The sequence below is a fragment of the Solanum tuberosum genome, unplaced genomic scaffold, assembly GCF_000226075.1.
Source record: "Solanum tuberosum cultivar DM 1-3 516 R44 unplaced genomic scaffold, SolTub_3.0 scf00273, whole genome shotgun sequence".
NCBI classification, from domain to species: domain Eukaryota; kingdom Viridiplantae; phylum Streptophyta; class Magnoliopsida; order Solanales; family Solanaceae; genus Solanum; species Solanum tuberosum.
In genome coordinates, this window is record NW_006239195.1 from 48,476 (window position 1) to 73,531 (window position 25,056).

General features: G+C 30.6%; 1 protein-coding gene and 1 pseudogene across 1 annotated transcript; one reads left to right on the forward strand and one right to left on the reverse strand.

The window, feature by feature from the left end:
- Positions 1-1,417: 1,417 nt before the first annotated feature.
- LOC102587754 (nudix hydrolase 8-like) lies at positions 1,418-5,263 on the forward strand. The gene is made up of 9 exons (XM_006358332.2): positions 1,418-1,563; positions 2,739-2,998; positions 3,272-3,337; positions 3,552-3,689; positions 3,792-3,869; positions 3,969-4,019; positions 4,122-4,156; positions 4,796-4,904; positions 5,030-5,263. The coding sequence occupies exons 1-9, from the start codon at positions 1,521-1,523 to the stop codon at positions 5,234-5,236; spliced, it is 987 nt and encodes a 328-aa protein (XP_006358394.1). The 5' UTR covers positions 1,418-1,520; the 3' UTR covers positions 5,237-5,263.
- Positions 5,264-19,397: 14,134 nt separating this feature from the next.
- Positions 19,398-24,342, reverse strand: LOC102588072 (disease resistance protein At4g27190-like; annotated as a pseudogene).
- Between the last annotated feature and the right edge of the window lie 714 nt (positions 24,343-25,056).

Consider the following 25,056-nt stretch of genomic DNA (forward strand, 5'->3'; position numbering starts at 1 on the left):
CAACTATAAAACATAGGTACATTACCAAGGAACATGTATGAAAAACTGGGGAAGGAATGGGAAAGGTTGGCGTCCTTGGCGCTCTGAGAGGCGCGGAGCGCCAGACCACAAAGGTCAGAAGGGTCTGGTTGGGGCTCTGCTAGGGGCGCCACCCCAAGGGCTGGACTTCAGAGTCCCTTTTGGGGGGCGCTGGCTGGCGCGCAAACATAACCAACAACTTCAACAAACATAACCAACAACTTCAACAAACATAACCAACAACTTCAACAAACATAACCAACAACTTCAACAAACATAACCAACAACTTCAACAAACATAACCAACAACTTCAACAAACATAACCAACAACTTCAACAAACATAACCAACAACTTCAACAAACATAACCAACAACTTCAACAAACATAACCAACAACTTCAACAAACATAACCAACAACTTCAACAAACATAACCAACAACTTCAACAAACATAACCAACAACTTCAACAAACATAACCAACAACTTCAACAAACATAACCAACAACTTCAACAAACATAACCAACAATTTCAACAAACACAACCAATCCTTTCTCGGAATTAAAATGAGTTTGGTGTGTGGGGGAAAGAACCAATCCAACACTATGAACTCAAATACCTAGTAGGGATCACCCCCGATGATATCCACGACGATCTTTGACGAAACCTTGCTTGATCTTCTCTTTCTCCTCTTCTTCTCCTCTTCACTCACAAATCCTTACCCTCACTCTTTTTAAAAGGGAAAAACTGATCTAAAAATCAGTCTAAACCCTTAATATAACCAAAACAATTGATTAGGGAAAAGACCAAATTACCCTTACAATTTCCGGACGGATTTCCCTGCCAACTGCCCAACTTCCAAAGGGCATAACTCACTCATACGAACTCAGAATCGAGCAAACTCGGCGGCGTTGGAAAGATCATTCCACGGGATTCGTAAAAATAACTGGAACTACACCCAAATCATCCTGAGCTACGAGTTATAACTGTTCAAAGTTGGCCAAAAACTCACTTTTTCCCATACTTGGCCAAATTTCCAGATGTTTGAATTCCTTCCAAAAATAATTAATTCCCATTTCTAAACCTCTTCATAGTTATTTCAAATTGTCGGATGTTACAGCTAGAAACTTTGCTAATATTTTCCATGGAAAAATATATCTCCTTCTTAATCAAAGATATTTTGTAATTTTTTTTCTAAATGCCAAAAACTATAGTTCTATTTAATATCTTCAATGGATTTGTTCTATTTTTTTTAGTTTTCTCAGAAAGGGTGAAAATACCAAAGAAATTTTCTTGTTTTTAGCATTGTGAAGGAATCTTATATTATTTTTCTTGGAAAAAAATTGTTTTTTTTTTCTTATCTTGGTTTATTTATAGAGAAGTCAAGCTTTTTATTTTTCATTGGACTGTGATGGAGCTGAAATTTATTGATTTTAAGTCAATGTCCATGTGTAAATCAGTTGGTATGGAGGGGTTGATGAAATTTTCTTGATTCAAAGCTCATGTTTGGTGTTAATGTGGCTCCAAGTTTCTGTTCTCACAGAGGTAATTTTCTTATACTTCCTTCGTTTTAATTTGTTTGTCTCGTTTTGACTTGATACAGAGTTTAAGAAAGTAAATACATAAGATTTTTGTATCGTGTGGTCTTAAACTAAAGATATCTAGAATGTATTTCTGTTCTTGTGGAGGTATTTTTCTGATACTCCTTCCATGTCAATTTATTTGTAATTTTGATTTGACACGGAATTTTAAAAAGTAGATATGTAAGACTTTTGAATATTGTAATCTTAAAATAAAGATATGTAAAATGTATTTCGATTCTTGCAGAGGTAACTTTCTGATACTCATTTATTTCAATTTGTTTCTTTGTTTTTGACTTGACACGGATTTTAAGAATGTAAATAGAACTTAAACATTGTGGTCCTAAACTAATTAAGATATGTAGAATGTATTCTTGTTCTTGGAGAGGTAATTTTTTTATACTCTTTTTATTTCAATTTGTTTGTCTGATTTTGAGTTGACACGGAGTGATTTGTTTGTCTTGTTTTGATTTGACATGGAGTTTAAGAAAGTAAATATGTAAGACTTTTAAATCGTGTTTGCCAAAAAAGTAAAAGATACCTTTTTTGAATGGATTGAAAAGAAAACAAATTGAAACGGATGAAGTATTTACTTAGGGGTGTGGACCATTTTTTTTGGATTCAATCAGAAGGTTATTTTGCCTGTCCATTGATTTTGTAAGGGAATAAGAAGACATTACTCTGTTTGTTTCATTTTATGTGAAGGTATTTGACGGAATACTAAGTCTAAAAAAGAAAAGACTGACTTCTGGAAACGGTCTTAACATGTCATGACGTTTCTGTGACTATAAAATCAGATCATTAAGAGTAAAATGGAAAATTTAAAGCTAAATTGGTTATGCTTCTTCTCGAAATAAATTAAAAAGGAAAGAGCATACTCAGATGATCATAAAATGGAACGGAGAGAGTAGTATCTTATGATCTCTGAGCAAGGAAGCATGAACTATAATAAGGCAATACAAAATGCGTCATTAGCTTATAAAGAATGATGTCCTGTTTCTAATGCAGTCATTAAGAAGAATATTATCTATCAATCTATGCGTTATTAGATAACGCCACTAATGCTACTAAATGAGAAACGTTGCTGTTTGTATCTGACATGAAGTTCGAATTTTTGTAAATTTTCTGTTTTAACTTCAGGGCTGTTAACAAAGGCTTCTTATTCAAGCACTTCTTATGATGTTACAAGATCAGTCAGCAAGAAGAATTTCTTAGAGGACACTTTCTCTTATAAGATAAACGGTACAAACCATACAAGTTTGTATTTTAGAGATAAATGGTTGCTTGATGCCTCTGACGATGAATATGGAGGAGTACTCGTCAATGCAGATAGACTACCATCTGATCCCGACAAATTTACCTTTGTGCTTCGTGCATCTCTCTCTCATTGGAAAGTGAAGGTACTTCATTTCCAGCAACTACTATACTACACTAGTCTCAAATTTCAAGACTCGATTTCTTGTCTGGTGTTGATTAATACACGAGTGAAAGCCACCGCATTTCATATTTTTTCTTATTATTTTATAGACAAGTGAACTTGTACTTTTCATAGCCTGGTGAATTCATATAGATGGAACCCCAATTTGTTTAGGACTGAGGCGTGGTAATTTTTGGTGTATTGAAAGTAAACTTTTATAACACCTTTTGCTCACTGATGGCTCCCGATGATGCAGGGGAAGAAGGGAGTTTGGCTTAAGCTACCATTGGAAAAATGTGATCTAGTTCCTGTTGCAGTAAAGGTATTTCCTTTTTGTTGATGCATTGTAGTAAAGGTATTTCGTACTATCACTTTACCCAAATCGATACAGGAAATTACTCAATCGTTTAACTTTTCTTTGTTATCTCTGGCTAGTAGTGACTGTCTCATGGAGAGAATAAGCTAACTATGGTATCTTAATACACAATAATATACAGCTCTAGTGATTTTGTAACAATCGAACTCAAATTTTGTAGGAAGGATTTCAATACCATCATGCAGAAAGAGGATATGTTATGATGACTTACTGGATTCCGGAGGAACCCTGTATGCTTCCTTCGAATGCATCACATCAAGTTGGAGTTGGGGGTTTTGTGATCAACGATAAAAATGAGGTGTGTGTTTTTCTGTTTGCAATGCCTTCCTAATTAGTAGTAATGTTTGTGAGCTTCTAAATTCTTTGTGTAGTCTCTTAGGCTAATAAATTCTTGCTTTAGGTGCTTGTCGTGCAAGAGAAACATTTTACGCCGGCTCTTTCAGGCTTATGGAAAATACCAACTGGTTTTATTCATGAGGTATGTTCCTCTATTGCAATTTCACCTTACCATTTTGGTTCTTTTGATTTAGTTAAAGATTGAACTGTATACTTAGTTTAGTTTTTGCGTCAAACTCAGTCCGAGGAGCTCTTTACAGGAATTGTGAGAGAAGTGCAGGAGGAAACTGGCGTAAGCAATTTTCACTTAAACGTATCGCCTTCCTAAATTAGCAACACATAACGACCAATCGTTATCTAAACGATGTTTTTTTGTTCGCATTACTTTTTCCAGATTGATACTGAATTTGTGGAGGTTATGGCTTTCAGGTAAAAAAATTCTCCCTCTTCAAAGAACCATGAGTTTATCATAATGGACAGCGATTTATTTTACACCTTTTTTATCGATAGGAAGAGCTATATTAGAAATCGTATAAGAACACAAAATGCTGATACCATAAGTATCCGAGTAACTTGGCTCAGACACAGAGAATGTAGAGTTTCTATTTTCTTGATTTTACTGTCATCTTTAGGATATTTCAAGTTTTATTCAGTTTCATGCTCTAACTCATGCTATGTACACAGTCGTTAAACTTTGGACTCTAATTGTTGATTTTACAGTTTACAAACAAGATACATATATTGGACCCTAAACTTGGCTTCAAATTTTAACTTTGACCTCCAACTTTCATAGTGCACAAATAGGCACTTTAACTTGTATAAAGTAGAACAAGTAAACACACGAGTCCTACATGGCACAATACACGTAGGACACCACGTAGGACAAAAAATGACATGTAGGATGCCATGTAGGACATGTGTGTCTATTTGTTCTATTTTATACAAGTTAAAGTGTCTATTTGTGCACTATGAAAGTTGGAGGTCAAAGTTAAAATTTGAAGCCAAGTTTAGGGTCCAATATATGTATTTTGCCTATTTAAATTAACATTTATCGATGTCCTTCTTCAGGCATGTTCACGATGTGGCCTTTCAAAAGTCAGATTTGTTCTTCGTCTGCCTGTTAAGACCCCTGTCAAAACAGATCATGGTTGATGATCTAGAAATTCAGGATGCTAAGGTAAGCATATCGTAATGTGTAATACTCACCTGATGAGCTAGCGTTTGAGGTTGAGTTAGACTTAAAGTCTGCAGCTTTATGCGACTTAGCATTTACTTGAGCTACCTTTTCTTTTTGCAATGCAGTGGATGCCTCTAGTTGAGTTTGTGGAGCAACCTCTAATCCAAGAAGACGACATGTTCAAGAAAATAATTGACATTTTCATCGCTAGACTAGGGAAGCGGTACTGCGGATTGTCTGTCCATCAACTAATTTCCAAATTTGATGACAAACTTTCTACATTGTACTTTAACACAGTTGATGATCCAAATATGAACTGTCAAGCCAGTTAGCATCACAATCTGTATTGCCTTGTGTATATGTGTAATCAATAGGTTATGGATTCTGTAAATATACTTTAAAAGAACTTGTTACAGGGAGGTAACTGTCATGATTTTCTTTCTTTATAATTTGTATATTAGGTTTCTGTATCGGATGTTTGCACCAAATCAATAAATGCAACACACAAGTGACTCTCATTCACATTATTATTAGTTTTTTCAGTATAATTTTTAACTGCCAAGGTTAAATGTTTTGTTCTGGTGTAAACACGGGATGCAAAAAATACTTCTCACTCTAGAACTGAAACCTGAAAGTCATTTTTCAGGAAATTGACTTCTGTCATATTTCATGATTTCTATCCATTAAGTTGAGATTTTAAACCCCAAAGTAGAGAAATCCAAAATTGTTGATTTGGAGGTCGATTTGGAATGAGTTTTAATTGATTTTCGAGATCTAAGGTCCTTGTATTGTGGGTAAACTGATTTTGACAAAGTTTTCCTGAAATTTCTCATTTTTGATTGCATTTCAAATGTGAGTTTTGGGTTTTTTCTCCTAAAGTTGAAAAAGTAGTAAATTTTTTTATTAGAGCTCGATTCTTGCTTGTTTTAAATGAGTTTTTCAACCACGAACTCCTTTTGGCTTGTAGAACTTGATTTTCAACTAAAATTCTAATTTTACCCTTTTTATTTCCGAAGCGATTTTTGAATTATTTTCCCTCGATTTCAATCCTATCAATATGGATATCATTGAACTCCTTAGCCCGTATTTGAGCATGATAATGTTATTGAGCAGTAGACTGAGGTAGGGGGTCCAACCCAACCTCATATGGTTCCCAACAACGCTCCGATGCTTCAGGAGTTAATAGTCAGGTTATTGGCTAGATTGGATTAGATCAAGTCAAATCAGTACCACAACCATCTCAACAACTCAATACCAAATCAATACTAAATGCAATGCCATACAATGGCCAAAATCCTATATACACATCAACTTTCTCGATCAGATAATCGGGACCCATAGGGGACTCGCAAAGGTCCATATACCAGCATAGATGGTCCATACGTGCTTGTGTGGATAATCTCAATGTACTATCACAAAATCAAACAATCTCCGGCACAAACAATCTCCATGCACGTGCCCCACTCATAAACATAAAACCATTGCAACATGGACTATCTCGACGTGCTCAAGCCTTACTCATATGCAATCTTATATTCATGCATGTGCATAATATAATATCAACTGATTAGGAGATGATGCATCTCATTTCAATCAAATATATTCATCGCATCGCAACATATATGAGCTCATGAAGAAAATATAAACACACAAAAAGTAATCAAGTTCACCAAATTCAAAAGTCTCAATATTTCCGTTATCTCACAACTCAAGGTGTACTATCAATTTCATGACTCTGGTATCCATATAAATGCTCATTATCTCATTTACACGGTATCGGCATAAATGTTTGTTATCTCATTTACGTGGTACCCCTTTATTACCAATTATCCTTAGATTCATTTAACTCACAAAACTAACACTTCAAAGGATCTGTAATCTTTAATTAGTTGCCTCAAACCGAAGCCCAAATGCCAAATTGTGAATTTGCCCTTCCACAATGCTTCTGAATAATAAAATTTATTCAAATTAGAGGTGGACAAAATCGAACCAAACCACAAATCGAGTCAAATAGAAAAAAAAACCCAACTAGTGATTTGGTTTGACTTGATTTGGTGTTGGAAAAAAAAAATCCAACTATATTTGGGTTGGTTTGTTTTCAACTAAAAAAAACCAACCCGAAACCAAGCCAACCTGACATTATATATATAATTTTAAAATTTTATTTTATACGTAAAGATATTTACTTTGATATAATTTTTAAATATTTCTTATACTTTTTCATAGTTATTATCTTTTAATATATTATTTCATGTCTGAAAGTTAGAATTCTTAATAGTCCAATAAAGATTATAGTCCATAGATGTTAGTAATCTATCTATATATAAAAGGAGAAGAAAAATAACACATGTCAACACCACAAATTTTCAGTATTTTAAATAATTAATAATCAATAATAATTAATTAAATAAATAAATATAGACATATGTCAATAGTTAGACTTAGAACGACACATGTCAGCACCACAAAAAATAGGATTTTTAAATAATTAAAATTACTAATTACATCTAATAGGATTAAATAATAAACTCAACTTTTTGTAATTATCTTAAATTCGAAATTAAAATATTAAATTTATTTATTAAAGAATTGCTTAAAATTAACGTGATATAATCATTTTATAATTTTCAAAATTTATATAAGATAATAACTAAAAACTTTAACTATCTAAATCTGAAAAACCAAAAATAAAAATTGCAGAACATGAGTGTGATTATTAATTTTAATTTTTTTTTTAAAAAAAAAAAACAAATAACTGCTCCACGTTAGTCAGAGGATAGTTTTAAGGAACAATTCAATTAGTGGATAATTTTAAGGAATAATTTCAAATTTAAAATTAACATAAAAATAAAAATTACAAACTTAACTAATAATAATAATAATACTATTACTATTTTTTCAGAAATGTTCCAAATGACAGTCACACATAAAATTCTTTTCCCGGTATCATTTTTTCTATTTTTATTTAAATAAATAAATTTCGGCAACAGTTTTAAATGATAAAATCTAAAAGTGTTTTCAGTTTTGAAAGGAAAAATAAATAAATAAACGTGGGTTGTTAACCTTTTTAAGAATTGTGACAGTTATCTAATTTTACACTTCTTAAATTAAAAAAAATAAACTAAAAAAAAAGTGTAGTTGTTAAGCATCTCAAGATCTTTTTGTTTGATCAAAGAAAAATTTAATAGATACATTATATCATATATATTTAACTATTAGAAAGAAAAAAAAAAGAATATTTTTAAGTTTTTTAGTATGTGTATTTTTAAAAATGATTGCAGATTTTTTTACATACCGTTTTAAAATATAATTAAAAAATTAAGTTGATTGACAAAACCGCATAACTTTAAAATGTTTTTTGTTTTAAAAACTGCAAATGAACTTTTACTAAACAAAAAGAGAAAAATAAGGGAAACAAATTAACCTCCACTTCAAGCATTAAAATCCTCTCACGTTTCTTTATTACGTCTACACTCAAACCCACTTTCAACAAGCACTAATTCTTTCTCCTTCTGTTCTATTTTTTTTTTTTCAATTAATCAACAGGGAAAGAAGAACAAGAAATACTTTGGGATGCATACAATTACTTTGTTTTCGTTGTCTTCTTGAGGTTTTGTGAATTTATTTTTCATATTGAAAAAATCTATGATAGTTCAAATTATGAGTTTTTTGATATAATATATTATTATCATGGTTATCTATATATGGTTAGTTTTCTCTTTAACTATCTTACATTCGATCTCGTATATATATATATATCAAATTAAGACACATCCAAGGAGGGATCATTCCTCCATTAGTGAAGGAGATTTTCTATATTTGTCAATATCCAATCAAAGAATACAATACTGGTACAATTATTGGTCTGATGGTAATTAGTTATGCTACTTTGAAAGAATTCTTTTCACAAAAAAATTTACTTTTTATATTACAAATATTTTGAAATTCTAAAATGTTATGTTTCGGATGGTTATCAGTGAATTGAAAATAGGGTGTTATTAGCAATGAAGAAGATAAAACAAGGATGTTGATGTCAAGGCCACAAATTCTATGTCAGGAAAGGAAAAAATTAAATATATACTAGGAGAAATATTTATATAAATAATTTAGTAAGGAAATACTTAAATTAAAATCAGAAAAGGAACAAAAAATAATATTAACTAAGTAATCAACAAAATTAATTTAAAATCTGAAATTAAAAATTAAAAACAATTTAAATCTTAAAATCTGTTTAAAGGAGAAGAATACTTATGCACGATGGAGTTTTCTAAAACATAATTCATATTCAATTAACAAAGTTAATTTATAATCTGAAAATTTAAATCTTTTTAAATCTGAAAATATTTTCATTTTAAACAACAAAAAAAGAAGAAGATAACTTTACCATTTTTTTAAAAAAAAAATAATCTTGCCACGTTTTAAAATATAAGACGAATCTCTTCTTCTTTTCCTCCTATATATTTTTGTATCTATTGTTTTTAATTTTTTATCGACTTTTAATAATTATATTATACCATTAGATTTTTGCTCGATGTTGAGATAAAGAAAAAATAGGAGTAAGTGGCCCATGAAAGTGAAAAGCATCCTTTAAGTTTATGTAATGTGGTGAAATTTTTTAGAGAATTAGAAAAATAAATGTATGTTTTGATGTATTTGATATTTGGTATATTAGAAAGATAAAGTATAATGAATATTTTATTTAAGTTGAATATCTGAATAAAATAAGTACATTGCCTCTAACTATGATCCGTTAGCTTCTCTGAAATAGTTGAAGCATTGAACTCCTTAGCCCGTATTTGGGCATTATAATGTTATTGAGCAGCAGACTGAGGTGGGGGGTCCAGCCCAACCTCATGTGGTTCCCAACAACGCTCTGATGCTTCAGGAGTTAATAGTCAGGTTATTGGCTAAGTTGTATTAGATCAAGTCAAATCAATACCACAATCATCTCAATACCAAATCAATACTAAATGCAATGCAATACAATGGCCAAAATCCTATATACACAGCCGCTTTCTCGGTCAAATAATCGGGACCGATGAGGGACTCGCAAAGGTCCATATACTAGCACAGACGGTCTCTACGTGCTTGTGCGGATGATCTCAATGTACTATCACAAAATCAAACAATCTTCGACACAAACGATCTCCACGTACCCCACTCATAAACATAAAACCATTGCAACATGGACTATCTCGACGTGCTCAAGCCTTACTCATATTCAATCTTATATTCATGCATGTGCACAATATAATATCAATTGATTAGGAGATGATGATGCATCTCATTTCAATCAAATATATTCATCTCATCGCAACATATATGAGCTCATGAAGAAAATATTAAACACACAAAAAGTAACCAAGTTCACAAAATTCAAAAGTCTCAATATTTACGTTATCTCAAGGAGTACTATCAATTTCATGACTCTGGTATCCATATAAATGCTCGTTATCTCATTTACACGGTACCGGCATAAATGTTTGTTATCTCATTTACGTGGTACCCCTTTATTACCAATTATCCTTAGATTTAAGGGAAAATTAGCAAACTAGTCACATTCCCTAACATAATTATTAAAAACATCTACATTTTAAAATAATTATTAAAAATGTCAATATGTCAATATTTTACAAAATAAATTATATCCTAATATAATAATTTATTTTCCTTTTATTTCTCAAATCAGGCTCAAATACCCTTTTTTTACTCCATCATCCGTAAAAAAATAAAAAATAAAACACCCTCATTACCCACTTTCCCCTCTTTCTAGGTTTTACCCCAAATTGTTCTTTTCTCTCTCTTCCCTTTTTCACCTTTGTTATCTCTTTTCCTTTTCAAGAAAATCAACTCTTCCTATTTCCTACACTTTGTTTAAGAAATCTCACAATTAATTTTTTTTAAAAATTCAACCATTGATTAAGGTAAATTCGAAGTCAACAAGTATTTTGTGAGATTTCTTGTGATTTTGTTTTCATAATTATAAAGTATTTTGTATTTCGGATTTTCCGTATTTAAACAGTATTGTTTCATTTTTTGTGAGGTTTTCATATTCACCAAGTAGTTTATGAGATTTCCCTCTTCTATGTATTTCGGATTTTTCATTTTTTAAACTCTATTGTTCAATTTTTTTGTGATTTTGTTTTTATATTTGAGATTTAATAGATTGTAATAATCTACATTAACATTCATACAACACATATTGTTTGATTTTTTATACATTCATAATTAATAATTTCGAATTTTACTTATAGGGTTACTAATATATGCACAAGTGAATACGAATTTGGATTTGGTTTTGATGAAAAAAAATCAGAAAAAGGAGGAACATAGCAGACAAAGAAGAAGAAGAAAGACAAAGGGAGAGAAGAAATTTGAATTGTATTCATAGCATGATTGTATTCATATTAATTTTTGTTTATCAATTGTTTTTCTTTTACTCAACATTTGTATTTTTATTAAGAACATTGTATTTCTTCTTTAGTTTGTAGTCATTCAAATAGGTAAGTCAAATTGATTTATATTTCTTAACCATAGATGTATCCTATTTTTTCACAGCCAATTTGTATTTTTTTTAAGAATATTGTATCCTTCCTCAACAATTTGTATTTGTTGACACCCAATTTTGACCCTCCACAATATAAATTAATCATTGAGCTTCTCCAATTTTCAAATGATTTAAAAATTTTAGTTTTATAAAAATTTCAAGAAAATAAATAAATATAGTTTGCAAGTTATCTTAAATAGTTTCGTCATTTTTTAAATAATTTTTAAATAATATATATGTTTTATATAATTATATATATAATTAATGTATTTCATGAATATTCAAAAATCGTCTCAAAAAGATTTTATATTTTATTAGTGATGGTTATAATTTTGAATTAATGAGTTTCAGGAAATTCAAAATACTTCCAAGTTATTTTTTAAAAAAGTAATTTTGTCATTTTAAATAATAAATATGTATATTTTTACAATCACGTTATTTTATAAATGTTTGAAAATCATCACAAAAGATTTTACATTTTTGTTAAATATTTTATTAATTTACTTTAAGTTATAGTTATAATTTCGAGTTATTAGTTTATAATTGAGTTAATTATTTTATTTTGTTGAGATTAAGAAGCTCGTTAGTTAATTATATTAATTCATCTTATTTAATTACTTAGCCGAATTAACTAAAAGAATTCAATTTGGCTAGATTGTATTTCATTTGCCTAACCCTTTATTGCAATTTTAGCGATTTATTTCCTCACCAACTCAATTTGCAAGACTTGGGCCTTTCACTTAAATCAGTTCAGCCCAAAAATTAACAATACATTCAGCAACCCAAATCAATACCAAAAACCCATCAGTTCAATACAACCAGACGCGTACAGAACAAAACCAGACGACCCGGTACAACGCTTCTTCTTCTTCACGCAAACTCCAGCAGAAATCAGAAATCCAGCGTGTCCGAGTCCAGCGAGCAGTGCGTGTAGTCCTCTCTCTCTCTCTCCCTTATCCGCTTGTACTCGATTTTTCCAGGTGTTACAATCTTGTAGCTCGTTCATCCTTCCTCTCTAGATGAAACGGCTGCGATTTTCTTACCGTTTGAATTGGTACAATTGAGCTGGCAACCTTATCTCATAAGAGAATTTGAATTTCGAATTTCAAATTCCAAAAATCCCTCCCGTTTTCCCCTCTAAATCTGCCCAATCTTCCCTATAAATAGCCATTTACAGTCAAGTGTTAGAGAGGGTTTTTGGAGATTGGATTTATAGCTAGTTTGCTGTTTCGGAACTTGGATTTCCACTGGAATCCCTCGTGTGCAGTGGCGGACCCAGAATTTTCGTTCAAGGGGTTTGAAAAATAAAAGTATAAATGTGTATATATAAGCCAACAAAACAAAATTTCAAGAAAGTAGTAGTATTTAGTTTTAGTGGTGGACCTTTGAATTTTTTTGGGTTTAAAACCACACTTTTAGCATGTTTTATAAAATAAAAAACTAAAAAAAACGTGAAAACGGAACTGAAACCTTAAAAAAAAAAAAAAAAAAAAAACTGAAACTGATAAAGAAAAAAATAAAACGCTAATGCAGGGATTCGAACCCTCAACATGAGGCTTAATTTTCAGGGAAAATGCCACTAGGCTATCTCTTTCTCCTTGTCATTGAGGGGGTTCAAAATATATATATATATTCACATAAATACAGAAAATTACCTTATATATATAGTGTAATTTTTTGCCGAGGGGGTTCGGGTGAACCCCCTGGAACCAACGTGGGTCCGCCCCTGCTCGTGTGGTGGTTGGAAAGCTCCTTCAAGCTGATTCGTCCCATTCGCTGCTCTGAAGAAGGTAATTTGTTTCCATTCTTATTTCGTGGCTTAGTTTCTTACCTTATAATTGGATCGTTATGGGTTGTTTGAATCGATTGCTCGTTGTGATTTTATCTTGATACTAAATGAAGTTGTTGGACTCTTGAGTCGAGTTTTTACTTTGGGCCGGCTGGCCAATATTTTTTATTACCTTGCTTGAACATTCTGTTGGATAGTTGTGTTGATCAAGTACGCTATAGTTCTTGTTCATACTATTGTCAATTTGAGTTACTGGTTGTTCGCTGCAAAGAGTTCAGATTGAGGTGTGTCGTGGATCCATAGTTTCGTCCAATTTTCATGCTCGTATAAGGTTCTGCCCGTCCATGTTCAACATGACAGCTTCTATTTTAAAATCTAGGTCCAGCTTTTGGATAACCCATTAGGTTCTTTGATTGAGCTCAAGCATGAAAATCATAATCTGGGTGTTTCGACATGTTTTGTTGGGGACGGTTTGGCTTTAGTCCTTGTTGTGTATTGTTTAGCTTTAGCCTTTTGCTTGGTATCTTTTAAACAAATTTTAGCTAATGTAATAAAAATTGCTTTGAGTTTCGGTTTATGTTATTTGGTCGTATGAACTCTTATCAATCCTAGCATTTGTGCTCATTAATTTTTCAGTATTCCGGTAGCTTGTGAATATATGAAGTATGAATGTATAGTCATTCATTTATCATGATTTTCTCATAGTTTGCCTCAGTAACCATTAGGAGTAATACCGTTCCTTTGTTTACTTGGATATGAATACAACCTTTCCTCAATTTTCGTAAACCGATGCAATACAATGGGTTTAGATTTTATTCCAAAAATGATAAAAATGATCATGATTTAATACAATATCTAGAGTTTCATTTTCTTTGAGAAGAGTAGTTGTGGCATCTCTTTTAGTAGAAAGAGTAACTTTGTAAAATCTGAAAACAGTAGCATAGTATTCCCTGTAGCATGTCCTTTGATAATTGAATTTGATGAATTCTTTAAGTGTGATTATCTTTCTTATTAACTTGTCATTTGTGGGTCCTCAAGGAGTTATGTGACTTGTTTTCATTTGTTTGTAGCTTTTCAAAATTGATCATATTTGTAGTTTCTATCTCCTAGTTGGTTAGTTAAGGATCATTTAAGTTAAGTTCAATATTTTGTTGTAAATGGTGCTCAATTGTTTCTTCTTTTATTTTCAGGTTATTCTACTAATTTTCTCCCTTTCTTTTGTTACATATGACATCAACTCGAGTCTATTCGGACTCCACCCTTGCGTATTTTTTAGTCTTTCGAGTCATCCTCATCTTTGCGGTGAAAAGGAAGCTGGCGTACAGGTCTCGGAAGCAAAATAACAGTCTCGAAAATCCCGAAAAGGGGCTGTATACAGTAGTATACACTTGTATACATCAGTATACACTAGTATACATGGAGAATATTGATATATAGGTCCAAAAATTGAAATACAGGTGCAGGATACAGGTGCTGGAGTTTGAAGTAGGCTGTATACGTTTGGTATACAGCCCATATACACAAAATGGGCCGAGATACAGCCACTATACAGCAGTATACATCTAAAGCATACCAGATTCTTTAGAGTCAGGACAGGTGGGCCATAGCCCAATTCATTTGGATTTGGGCAAAAGACCCAAGTCCAATTGTTCCTTCTTTCTTTATTATTATTTATGTTATCGATTAACTAACTTTATTTGCTTTTTTTATGGTTAAATTTAATCAAGTTCCCCAAGATACCCTTTCTTATTTTTTGAAGCATCTACTATTTACTTATTTTTATATATTTAGTTACATTTAATTTATTTTTTCTTAATAAGAATAATGTCATCTTTCCCTTAAAAGTAACAACTTAAAATTATCTTCTTTTTTATACTTAGTTAAATTTTAAAAAAATTAGTCAAAATCATTTTAGTTAAATCGCCGGTCAACCGAGGGCCTAACACCTCTCGGAATGTACATTGAATTCGAATTCTTTTTATTTGAAATTGATTTTATCTGTTTAAATCTTTTGAAAACCTTAAGTTTTTTCTTACTTTTTACTAAAAAATTTAGTGGTGACTCTGTTCTTTTGGAAATTCGATTTCCCTTAAGTCATAAGTTTAGTCGATTTTTCTAAAAACCACCTCCTAATTATTTTTATTTTTTTGAGTAAAACAATATTATTTTCACTATGTATGTTATTTTTTTCCAGAATATTGTATCTCTATTTCTTTCATAGTCAATTTAGAGAAAATTGCCAAATGATCGAATTTTTAACTACACACTTATACTTCACGGGAGTTCTATTACCCCTCTGAGCTATTTTAAAGTGGAATTATTTTCTCCCTGAAATATCTTTACCAGGTATGTGTCTTGTGATGAAAACACGCACTTGACACGTGTATTTCACCATTTAATTTTTTTTTTTTTAAAGTACTCCTTCCCCAATCATTTTTTCAACCCTAACTATAATAAACACCATTTTTTATCTCAATAAATTTCTATATCTCTAAAAATTTATAAAAACGAAAATTCAAGTCACCTTTTCTCTTCCCCATTCTTTATTCTTTCTCTCTCTAAAATTTTCATGATTAATTTATAATTTGAGTTTTTGATTTTCATTCTTCATGGGTTTTAGGAGGACATGTAGGATCCTTCTTTAAAAATGTAGAAGAAATTGTTTTGTTTTAGTTTCTTTTAATAAGTTTGAAGATATTTTTTAAATATACAATTACTTCACTTTGATTTTGTTACTCTTGAGTCCATGACTTTTAAAAAAATATTAATTAATGTGTATGTTTTTTAAAAATAAATTTAAATTGTTAGATATGTTCTAAATAAGTCTATTGAAAAATTATTTATTCATAAAATGCATTAGTTGTTGATAATTTTTATACCAAACATCTATTGAAAAAACTTAAACAATGATAATGGCGAAAAAGATATAGTTATATAGATAAATAAGAAGAAAAAAGGAGAAAGAAAAAGAAAAGTAGAAAAAAAAAACAGAAATTAAGAAAAAAATAGGCAACTCATTGAGAGAGTGACATACATTCTCTATGCCAACTCAGCACTTAAGGGGTTATTTATTCCATTTTAAAGTAGTTTAGAGGGTAATAGGACTCCCACGAAGAATAGGTGTGTAGTTGAAAATCCGGTAATAGGTTGAGAGGTCATTTGACCATTAGCTCGTCAATTTATATATATATTTTTAGAATATTGTATTCTTTCTCAACATACTGTATTATTTCCACTATATATGCTATTTTTTCCCCATAATTTTGTATCCTTTCATAAATCATATTCATATGTAATGATTATATTATATTGTGATACAATCAATAATATTTTTTTAATACAAATAAAGAAAAATATATTTGGCAATCATGTAATATAATTTTGATCACTGGGATACAATTTGTAGTTTTCACTATGAAAGTAAAATACCAATTTTAATTTGAATGGTAAAGTTGGCACATAAAATGTAAATTTTTTTGTATACAATTACGATGAAAACATAATAAAAAAGAAAGTTGATTTCGTTGAAATTGTAACTGATGAAAATTTTAAGTTATATGTTCAATTTTTAAAAAATATTATCTCCCTGATTCTCTCCTTTATGTTATTAAATAATTGAATTCTACAAATCAAACAAATAAGAAAATATATAAATCAGATATATAACAAATTAAAATATTGACATTTTAAATAAATATTGAAAGTATGGCTAAGAAATCATATTAAATGTCAAAATATTGTCCATTTGAAAATTTTCCCATCTTTAATTAGTTGCCTCAAACAGAAGCCCAAATGCCAAATTGTGAATTTGCCCTTCCACGATGCTTCTGAATAATAAAATTTATTCAAATAATACATACTTCTCATAAGAATATGAATCTAATGACATTTATATTGCTATGTTTATTTTTGGCTTGGCGGCAATCAAATAAAAAAGTCCACCCCAACCCTAGAAGTCAATTCTGAAATATTATGTTCACTCATAATAAAATAAACTCACACTTTTGAAGTTTAGCTAAAATGAGCGTCCACACCTTAGTATGTCAGTGAAACAATGCTCTAAATTTGACTTGTAGTTGTCGTCATCCCACTCCAATTTACTCCACCAATTTGATTGTCCTCTAAAATATCAAATTAAGACACATTCAAGGAGGGATCATTCCTCCATTAGTGAAAGAGATTTTCTATATATGTCAATATCCAATCAAATAATACAATACTGGTACAATTATTGGTCTGATGATAAGTTATGCTTCTTTGAAAGAATTCTTTTCACGAAAAACTTACTTTTTATATTACAAATATTTTGAAATTCTAAAATGTTATGTTTCGGATGGTTATCAGTGAATTGAAAATAGGGTGTTATTAGCAATGAAGAAGATAAACAAGGATGTTAATGTTAGGGCCATAAATTCTATGTCAGGAAAGGAAAAAATTTAATACATAATAGGAGAAATATTTATATAAAATAATTTAGTAAGGAAATACTTAAATTAAAAACAGAAAAGGAACAAAAAATAATATTAACTAAGTAATCAACAAAATTAATTTAAAATCTGAAATTAAAAATTAAAAACAATTTAAATCTTAAAATATGTTTAAAGGAGAAGAATACTTATGCACGATGGAGTTTTTTAAAACATAACTCATATTCAATTAACAAAGTTAATTTACAATCTGAAATTTAAAATATTTTAAATCTGAAAATCTTTTTAAATCTGAAAATATTTTCATTTTTAAAACAACAAAAAAAAGAAGAAGATAACTTTACCCTTTTTTTTAAAAAAAAAAATCTTCCCACATTTTAAAAAATAAGACGAATCTCTTCTTATCCTCCTATATATTTTTTTGTATCTATATTTTTTATCGACTTTTAATAATTATATTATACCGTCAGATTTTTGCTCGATATTGAGATAAAGAAAAAATAGGAGTAAATGGCCCATGAAAGTAAAAACATCCTTTAAGTTTATGTATCGTGGTGAATTTTTTAGAGAATTAGAAAAATAAATGTAAGTTTTGATGCATTTGATATTTGGTATATTAGAAAGATAAAGGATAATGAATATTTTATTTAAGTTGAATATCTGAATAAGATAAGTATAATGCCTCTAATTATGATCCGTTAGCATCTCTGAAATAGTTGAAGTTGTTACAAAAAATAATAATTTGCATCGATTTCGTCAGGAATGACATTCATATTTTTGTTTTTTTTTTCAGTTTTCTGAGTGAAAGTTGGGAGGTTTAAATAAAAAGATTTGTCAATTAAATTTGTGTTTTTTTAAGAATATTATACTAATATACTATCATTAAAATAAAAAAATTAAATATTAATTATTAATTAAAAATCTACATGCATCACAAAAAACCACGTGTCATTTTTAGGATAAAATTATTTGTCATTGTAATTTTAAGTTATTGGTATTATTAAGTGCATAATACATTTTATTAGTTATATTTAAGTATAAAATTATCACATTTTAAATTATCATTGTCATTGTTATTTTAAGTTATTGGTATTATTAAGTGCATAATACATTTTATTAGTTATATTTAAGTATAAAATTATCACATTTTAAATTATCCGTGCAACACGCGGGCACGTATACTAGTTATAATAAAGCTTAAATCAAAATCAAATTAATACTAATGCAAAAATAAAATCAATTCAACACTAAGAATGACAATAATATTGAATATTTGTTCTTTAGTTTAGAATAGGTTTAGACAATTAAAATACATAATCTAATTTTAATGTAATATTTGTTTTACACGATTTCATTATTATATTTTTGTTGGGTTTTTTTAGTGTCATTAATCACATCATATTTTGTGTTATTTTCTTAAGAAACACCTTAGATAGTTGTATTTTGGTAGAACTAAAGAAATGTTTGAAGTAAAAGTAAATTATATGTTTGTATGAACACTTTACCAGAAAAACCCGAAAAAACCCGAGGTTCAAAAATCCGAGTTTTATTGATTTGGTTTGGTTTATAAATTCAAAATTACGACACAAATGGTTTGGTTTGATATTTGAAAAATTCGAACCAACCCAGTCATGTACACCCCTATTTCAAATTATACATACTTCTCATAAGAATATGAATCTAATGACATTTATATTGCTATATTTATTTTTGGCTTGATGACAATCAAATAAAAAAGTCCACCCCAATCCTAGAAGTCAAATCTGAAATATTATGTTCTCTCATAATAAAATAAACTCACACGTCCAATTTCAGCTACCATGGGCCTTCATACTTTTACTTTTATATATATGTCAGTGAAACAATGCTCTAAATTTGACTTGTAGTTGTCGTCATCCCACTACAGGCGGCTCCACCATTCTGATTCTCCGCTTATTAGTTCGATGTTGTTGGAGATTTGAATAGAGAGAGGCAAGTTCCTTATTCCATTGCAAAAAAATAAATTAATTATATTAGGATACAATTTATTTTCTAAAATATTAATTAAGGAAAGGGAAAAAAGTTGCTAACCCATCTTACCCAAAAAAAGAGAGGTATTCCTTGAAACAATGCTGTAAATTTGACTTGTAGTTGTTGTCATCCCACTCCAGTTGTCTCCACCATCTTGATGATCCTGTTATTAGTTTGATGTTGTTGGAGGTTTGAATAGAGAGAGGCAACTTCCTTAATTCATAGCAATCTTCCACCATTCGGCGTATTCCTTGAAACAATGCTCTAAATTTGACTTGTATTTTTCTTCATCCCACTCCAGGCGGTTCCTCCATTCTGATTGGCCTCCTATTTCTTTGATTTTGTTGGAGGTTTGAATAGAGAGAGGCAGCTTCCTTATTTCATTGCAATTCCTCACCTCAAGTTCCTCCAGGTGTTCCCACATACTCTCTGGCTCCCCAAACGTTCTTAATGCCTGTAAATAATGCAAGTGTAACTTTCGGACTCTTGGAATTTCTGAGCTAACGAGTGTCGTCTGACTTGAGCTGAATTGTGCCAGTAACTCTGTCAGCTTAGAATTACAATAGGAAAGTGAAATTTCTTCCAAGTGCCTGGGTACAGAAAAAGCTCCACCAACATTAAAAAGACATGTTAAATTATGACAACTGAACACAACCAGTTTTCGTAATTTAGAAAATCTTAGACCCAGACAATGACCGAAATCAGAAACACTCTTTAAATTATATACAGAAAAGAGTATGAGTTGCTCCAGATTTGGCAAAGGATCATCAAACTGTCCACTTCCTTCTATCGATGGTCCAAAATCACAAGAGCATTTGTTTATGTATAGTGATTTTAATCCATCAAAACTGTTGTTCCGAATGAACTCCGTGAGACCCATGCATTCTTCCAAGTACAAATATGAAGCAAACTGCAACATGCTTGAGAGCCAGACTTTGTTATTGAAAATGTCAAAACCTGAGAGGCATATCACCTTTGTTGACTTGTTGAATGGTACCTCATAATGAGTTGTAGTATTCCCAACTGTAATGTGTAATGCTTTCAATCTTTTCATCCAGGTGTACTGGTCACTTTTCAAAATTGAAATTGATGAGATATCCAAGTAAATAAAAAGTGATGTCAGATTGGGTAGATGTGATATCTCATCAAAATAAGTTGCTCCAACATCATCTATATATCTACAGCTTATGGTTAGATGTAACGTTTCAAGCCTTTGCAACTCGTGGAGAACCCCCAGGTCGATGCTCTCCGTCAACCCACCTAAAGTCATATTTAATAGCCTCAGATTTGTCAACTTGTCCATTCCTTCCGGCAGACAACATAACCTTGTACTATCACAATCAAGCAATTGCAAATTGCAAAGATTACCAATAGATGGTAACTCTTTCAACATGCGGCAATTTTGTAGTATTAGAGCATGTAGTTGACGTAACTCGTTGATGGAACAAGGCAGTGCTCTAATACCAGTATAACTCAGGTTCAGAACTCTTAGAACTGGAAATGACAAAAGAATTTATCGGGAATTTTCACAAGGGATTCATTGCGTTGCAAAAGTAAAGATGTTGTCTTTGGGCATTCCGTGAAGTTATCAGGTAGATATTGAATTCCTTGGGTTATGAAAGATAATCTCTTGATAGAAGCTGACACTACTTCCACATTTGAAATCTTAATTAACTCAATTCCAGCTTGAATAACAGAACTGTGTTCATCCCCAAAGGTATTATATATCCATTTAGCAACATCACGAACCACATCATGCATCTTCACATAATCCTTCAAATGGGTTTCTTCTAGTAAGCAGACATTTTTTAGTTCCTCAATAATTGTGATTCCCCTGTTGTAAGCTTTTTCATATGTGTCATGTTCACCAAGGAACCCCTCTGCCCACCAGCAATGTATGAGATCATTTGTTGGAATAGACGCTGGATATAAGGAGCAATACAAGAAACAACTTCGAATGTCACCTCTCTTTTTGTTCTCATGCTCTGAGGATAATTCAATATCATCCTGAGATTCTACAGAATCAAAACTCCACTTGATGACGTTGTAAACCTTTTTTTCTACTTCTTTGTTACCCATTGCTCGGCCATGTTCTTCCCTCTTAGAGATGCTCCAATAACAGTGATTGCTAAAGGTAAACCACCACACTCTCTTGCAATTTCCATTGCCAATGGCTGAATATCCTTCCGATTGGCAATATCTCCCACATTTTTGATAAACAGAGCCCAAGATTCATTCTCCTTCAATGTGTAAACCTTCATTTCGGTGTCAATTTTCATTTGGTTACAAACATCCAAAAAACGAGAAGTTATAATAACCTTGCTTCCTGCGTGATCTTTTGGTTGGGGCACACCTACCTTATCCAAATCTATAGCTTCCCAAACATCATCTAGTATGACAAGGAAACTCTTTTCCTGCTTAAGCCTTTCATAGATTTTGCTGGCATTGCTTTCTTCACTTCCCTCGGTATCTACCTTTACGTTTAATCTGTCGGCAATTTGTGCTTGAACCTTTCTTATGTCTATTGGCGGTTTGGGTACTGTAACCCATATCACAACACCAAAAGACAGTTTAGACCTAATTGACACGTCAATCTGTTTAAGCTCATTGTTCAAATTCTTCACCAAAGTAGTTTTCCCAATTCCTCCTGCACCCCACACTCCGATGATGCCAACCTGACATACCCAAAAGAATAATTAACCCACAAGTGAAACATGCAACAATGGTTGGTAATATACAAGAAATTAGAGAAAGAAGGATTCTAGGAGGCTTTGTTTCAGCAATTGTCAAATTAAAAGATTAATTTCCACTTATTTATAATAGGAAAAAAATATACATAATATTATCTTATAGAGAAAATTTATTTTAAATATCTATTATAAAATATTTTTAATTAAATTTTTTTTATTAAATTAAAATGTACATATTCAAATTTTCAATCAATAGTATACCTAGATGAATAGAAAAATAAATTAATATTGACATAATATTAATACAATGATTTAAATATAATTTAGCATATCAAGCAAAATAAATTTAAAGAAATACATATATGATATATCCATATTTGAATAAATATATATATGTAATTATCATGCTAAAATTTAAAGAAATACGTATATCTATATTTAAATCTCCCTTAATAAAAATCATCTGATTAATGGTATATATATATATATATAATATTATGTTGGCTAGAATTCTCTCAAAAAATGGAGGGAAATAAATTAAAAAATTAGTTTCCTCATTCTTCTCGGGAAAATAGTGTAGTTATCTCCAAATATCAAGTATAAATTTGATATTTTTATGATTTATGTGGCCAAATTTTAAATTTTATATGATTTTGTGTATCCTTTATCTTATACCAACAACAAGTGTTATTTCTACATTCCTTCTTGAGTGTTTCTTAAGATAAAAAAAAAAAAGGAAATAAATAATTTAAAAGATAAAGCAATATAATTTTATGTGAGTAAGCCACACTAATGAATATTAAAACATAATTTTAAAAACATTTTTAAAAATATTATAGCTTAGAGTATAATTAAGTATGATGTACTCAAGTTACACACACACACACAAAATAATCATACAATGAATTAATGATCGTACTTTTTATTTTTGATTCATACTGAAAATTACTTTTTGAATTTGAATTAAAAAATAAATTTAGAAATTGAACATGAGATAAAAATTTATTCAGTAAAGGTGAAAGTGTTTGACTTGAGTTTTAAATCATAACCACTTCTAACAGATTAAATTATATAGGAGATTTCTTCTAATTTATATTTCATTTTATTATTTATGTATGTCTAACAAAACTTGTTAATTCTAATTTCACATAATACATGATTTATCTATTATAAAAAATATAAGTAGACAAATTGTCAATCTGATAAAATATCATTCTTGGCCAAATTTTCCAGCCAAAAAGATGTTTCCAAAAAAATAATATAAAACTCTAACAAGTAGCAGAAGTATTGGTTTTGCTTCTATTAAAAAGCAATTTTACACTTTCATTTAGGAAAAAGGCACAATTACTCCTATGATCGAAATTCGAGAGACACTCCTTATCAGCTACCAAATTCTAAACAATTTAAGATTACTAATCTTAATTTAGTTCTTGTAATACCTCATCGTTTTCCAAGTGTTGGAGGATTTTGTGGAGATTCCTTCTTGCGGCTGGCTGGTCTTTTATTGATGGTCCTGGTAAGTGCTCAACTTTTTCCATACGGTAATTTTCTTCCATCAAATTGGATCCAAAGCTTTCTCCGTCATTTTTAAGACTGCAAAGTTTAACTTGGATACTATTCTGTGCTTGAGTCCAGACTTCAGAGCGGAGGCTGCAATTGGGACAACACCTATATGTAAGTGTCTTAGCCGTTGCAATGTTTTCTTGCATAGTTTCCCATTCATTCTCCAGCTCGCTAACATCCTCGATTCACTTGATAACATCTGGTTTTGGTTTATAGCCTTCTCCCTCATCTTTTTCCACCTTTCCTTTGATATCATCTCTTAACTTTGTTATCTTCTCCATTTCCTGCCTTATATTTTCAATTTTTGACGAGAAACGGACAATATTTTCAATCTTAGGATAAATGCATTTACGTACAAACTTTCCGACCTCAACAACAAAGCCACCCACAACATTAACAAGTATTTCCATTGGTAAAGAAAATGTTTCTGATAGAGAAATTCTCAAAGATTAGCAAATGAAACTAAGCTGATTGTTTCTTGTTTGTTTAAGGGCAGAGAAAGTAAATAAAATTATTGGTAAAAGTCAACGAATAATTAACATAATAATAAAACTAGGCAACATGATTTAAAATAATTAAGTACATGATCAACTTCACAGCTGTAGGTAAATGTCAACGATTTGGACTCGTTCAGTTTTCACAATTTATAAGTTGTCTTTTGATGTCTCAAAGAGCTTCTCTATTTGCCAACAACCATCATCTATTCAATACAACAAATTGTGAAAGTCTAAAGTGCTTTGTTTTATTTTACTAATTTGCTTGCTTAATTAAACTTTGTGTCAAGTCAAAACAAGGCAAACGAATTGAAATAGAAGAGTTTGGCATTTTAGAAAGTTGAGGTTGTTGAAGCATGGATACATGAAGTGACTAGTTTTGATGGTTCATAATTTGCCTGTGTGTTGGTGTTACAGTTAAATATAGGGTGTGTTTGGTATGAAGGAAAATGTTTTCCTGGAAAACAAGTTGATTTTTGACTTATTTTTTCATGTTTGGTTGGTGAGTAGAAAATATTTTTCGGAAAAGATTTTTAGTGTTTGATTTATGAATGAAAAATATTTTTGAGAAGTATCTTTTATTTTAACTAGAGTAGAAAATAATTTTTGAAATTGAAAATAGTTTTTAAAAA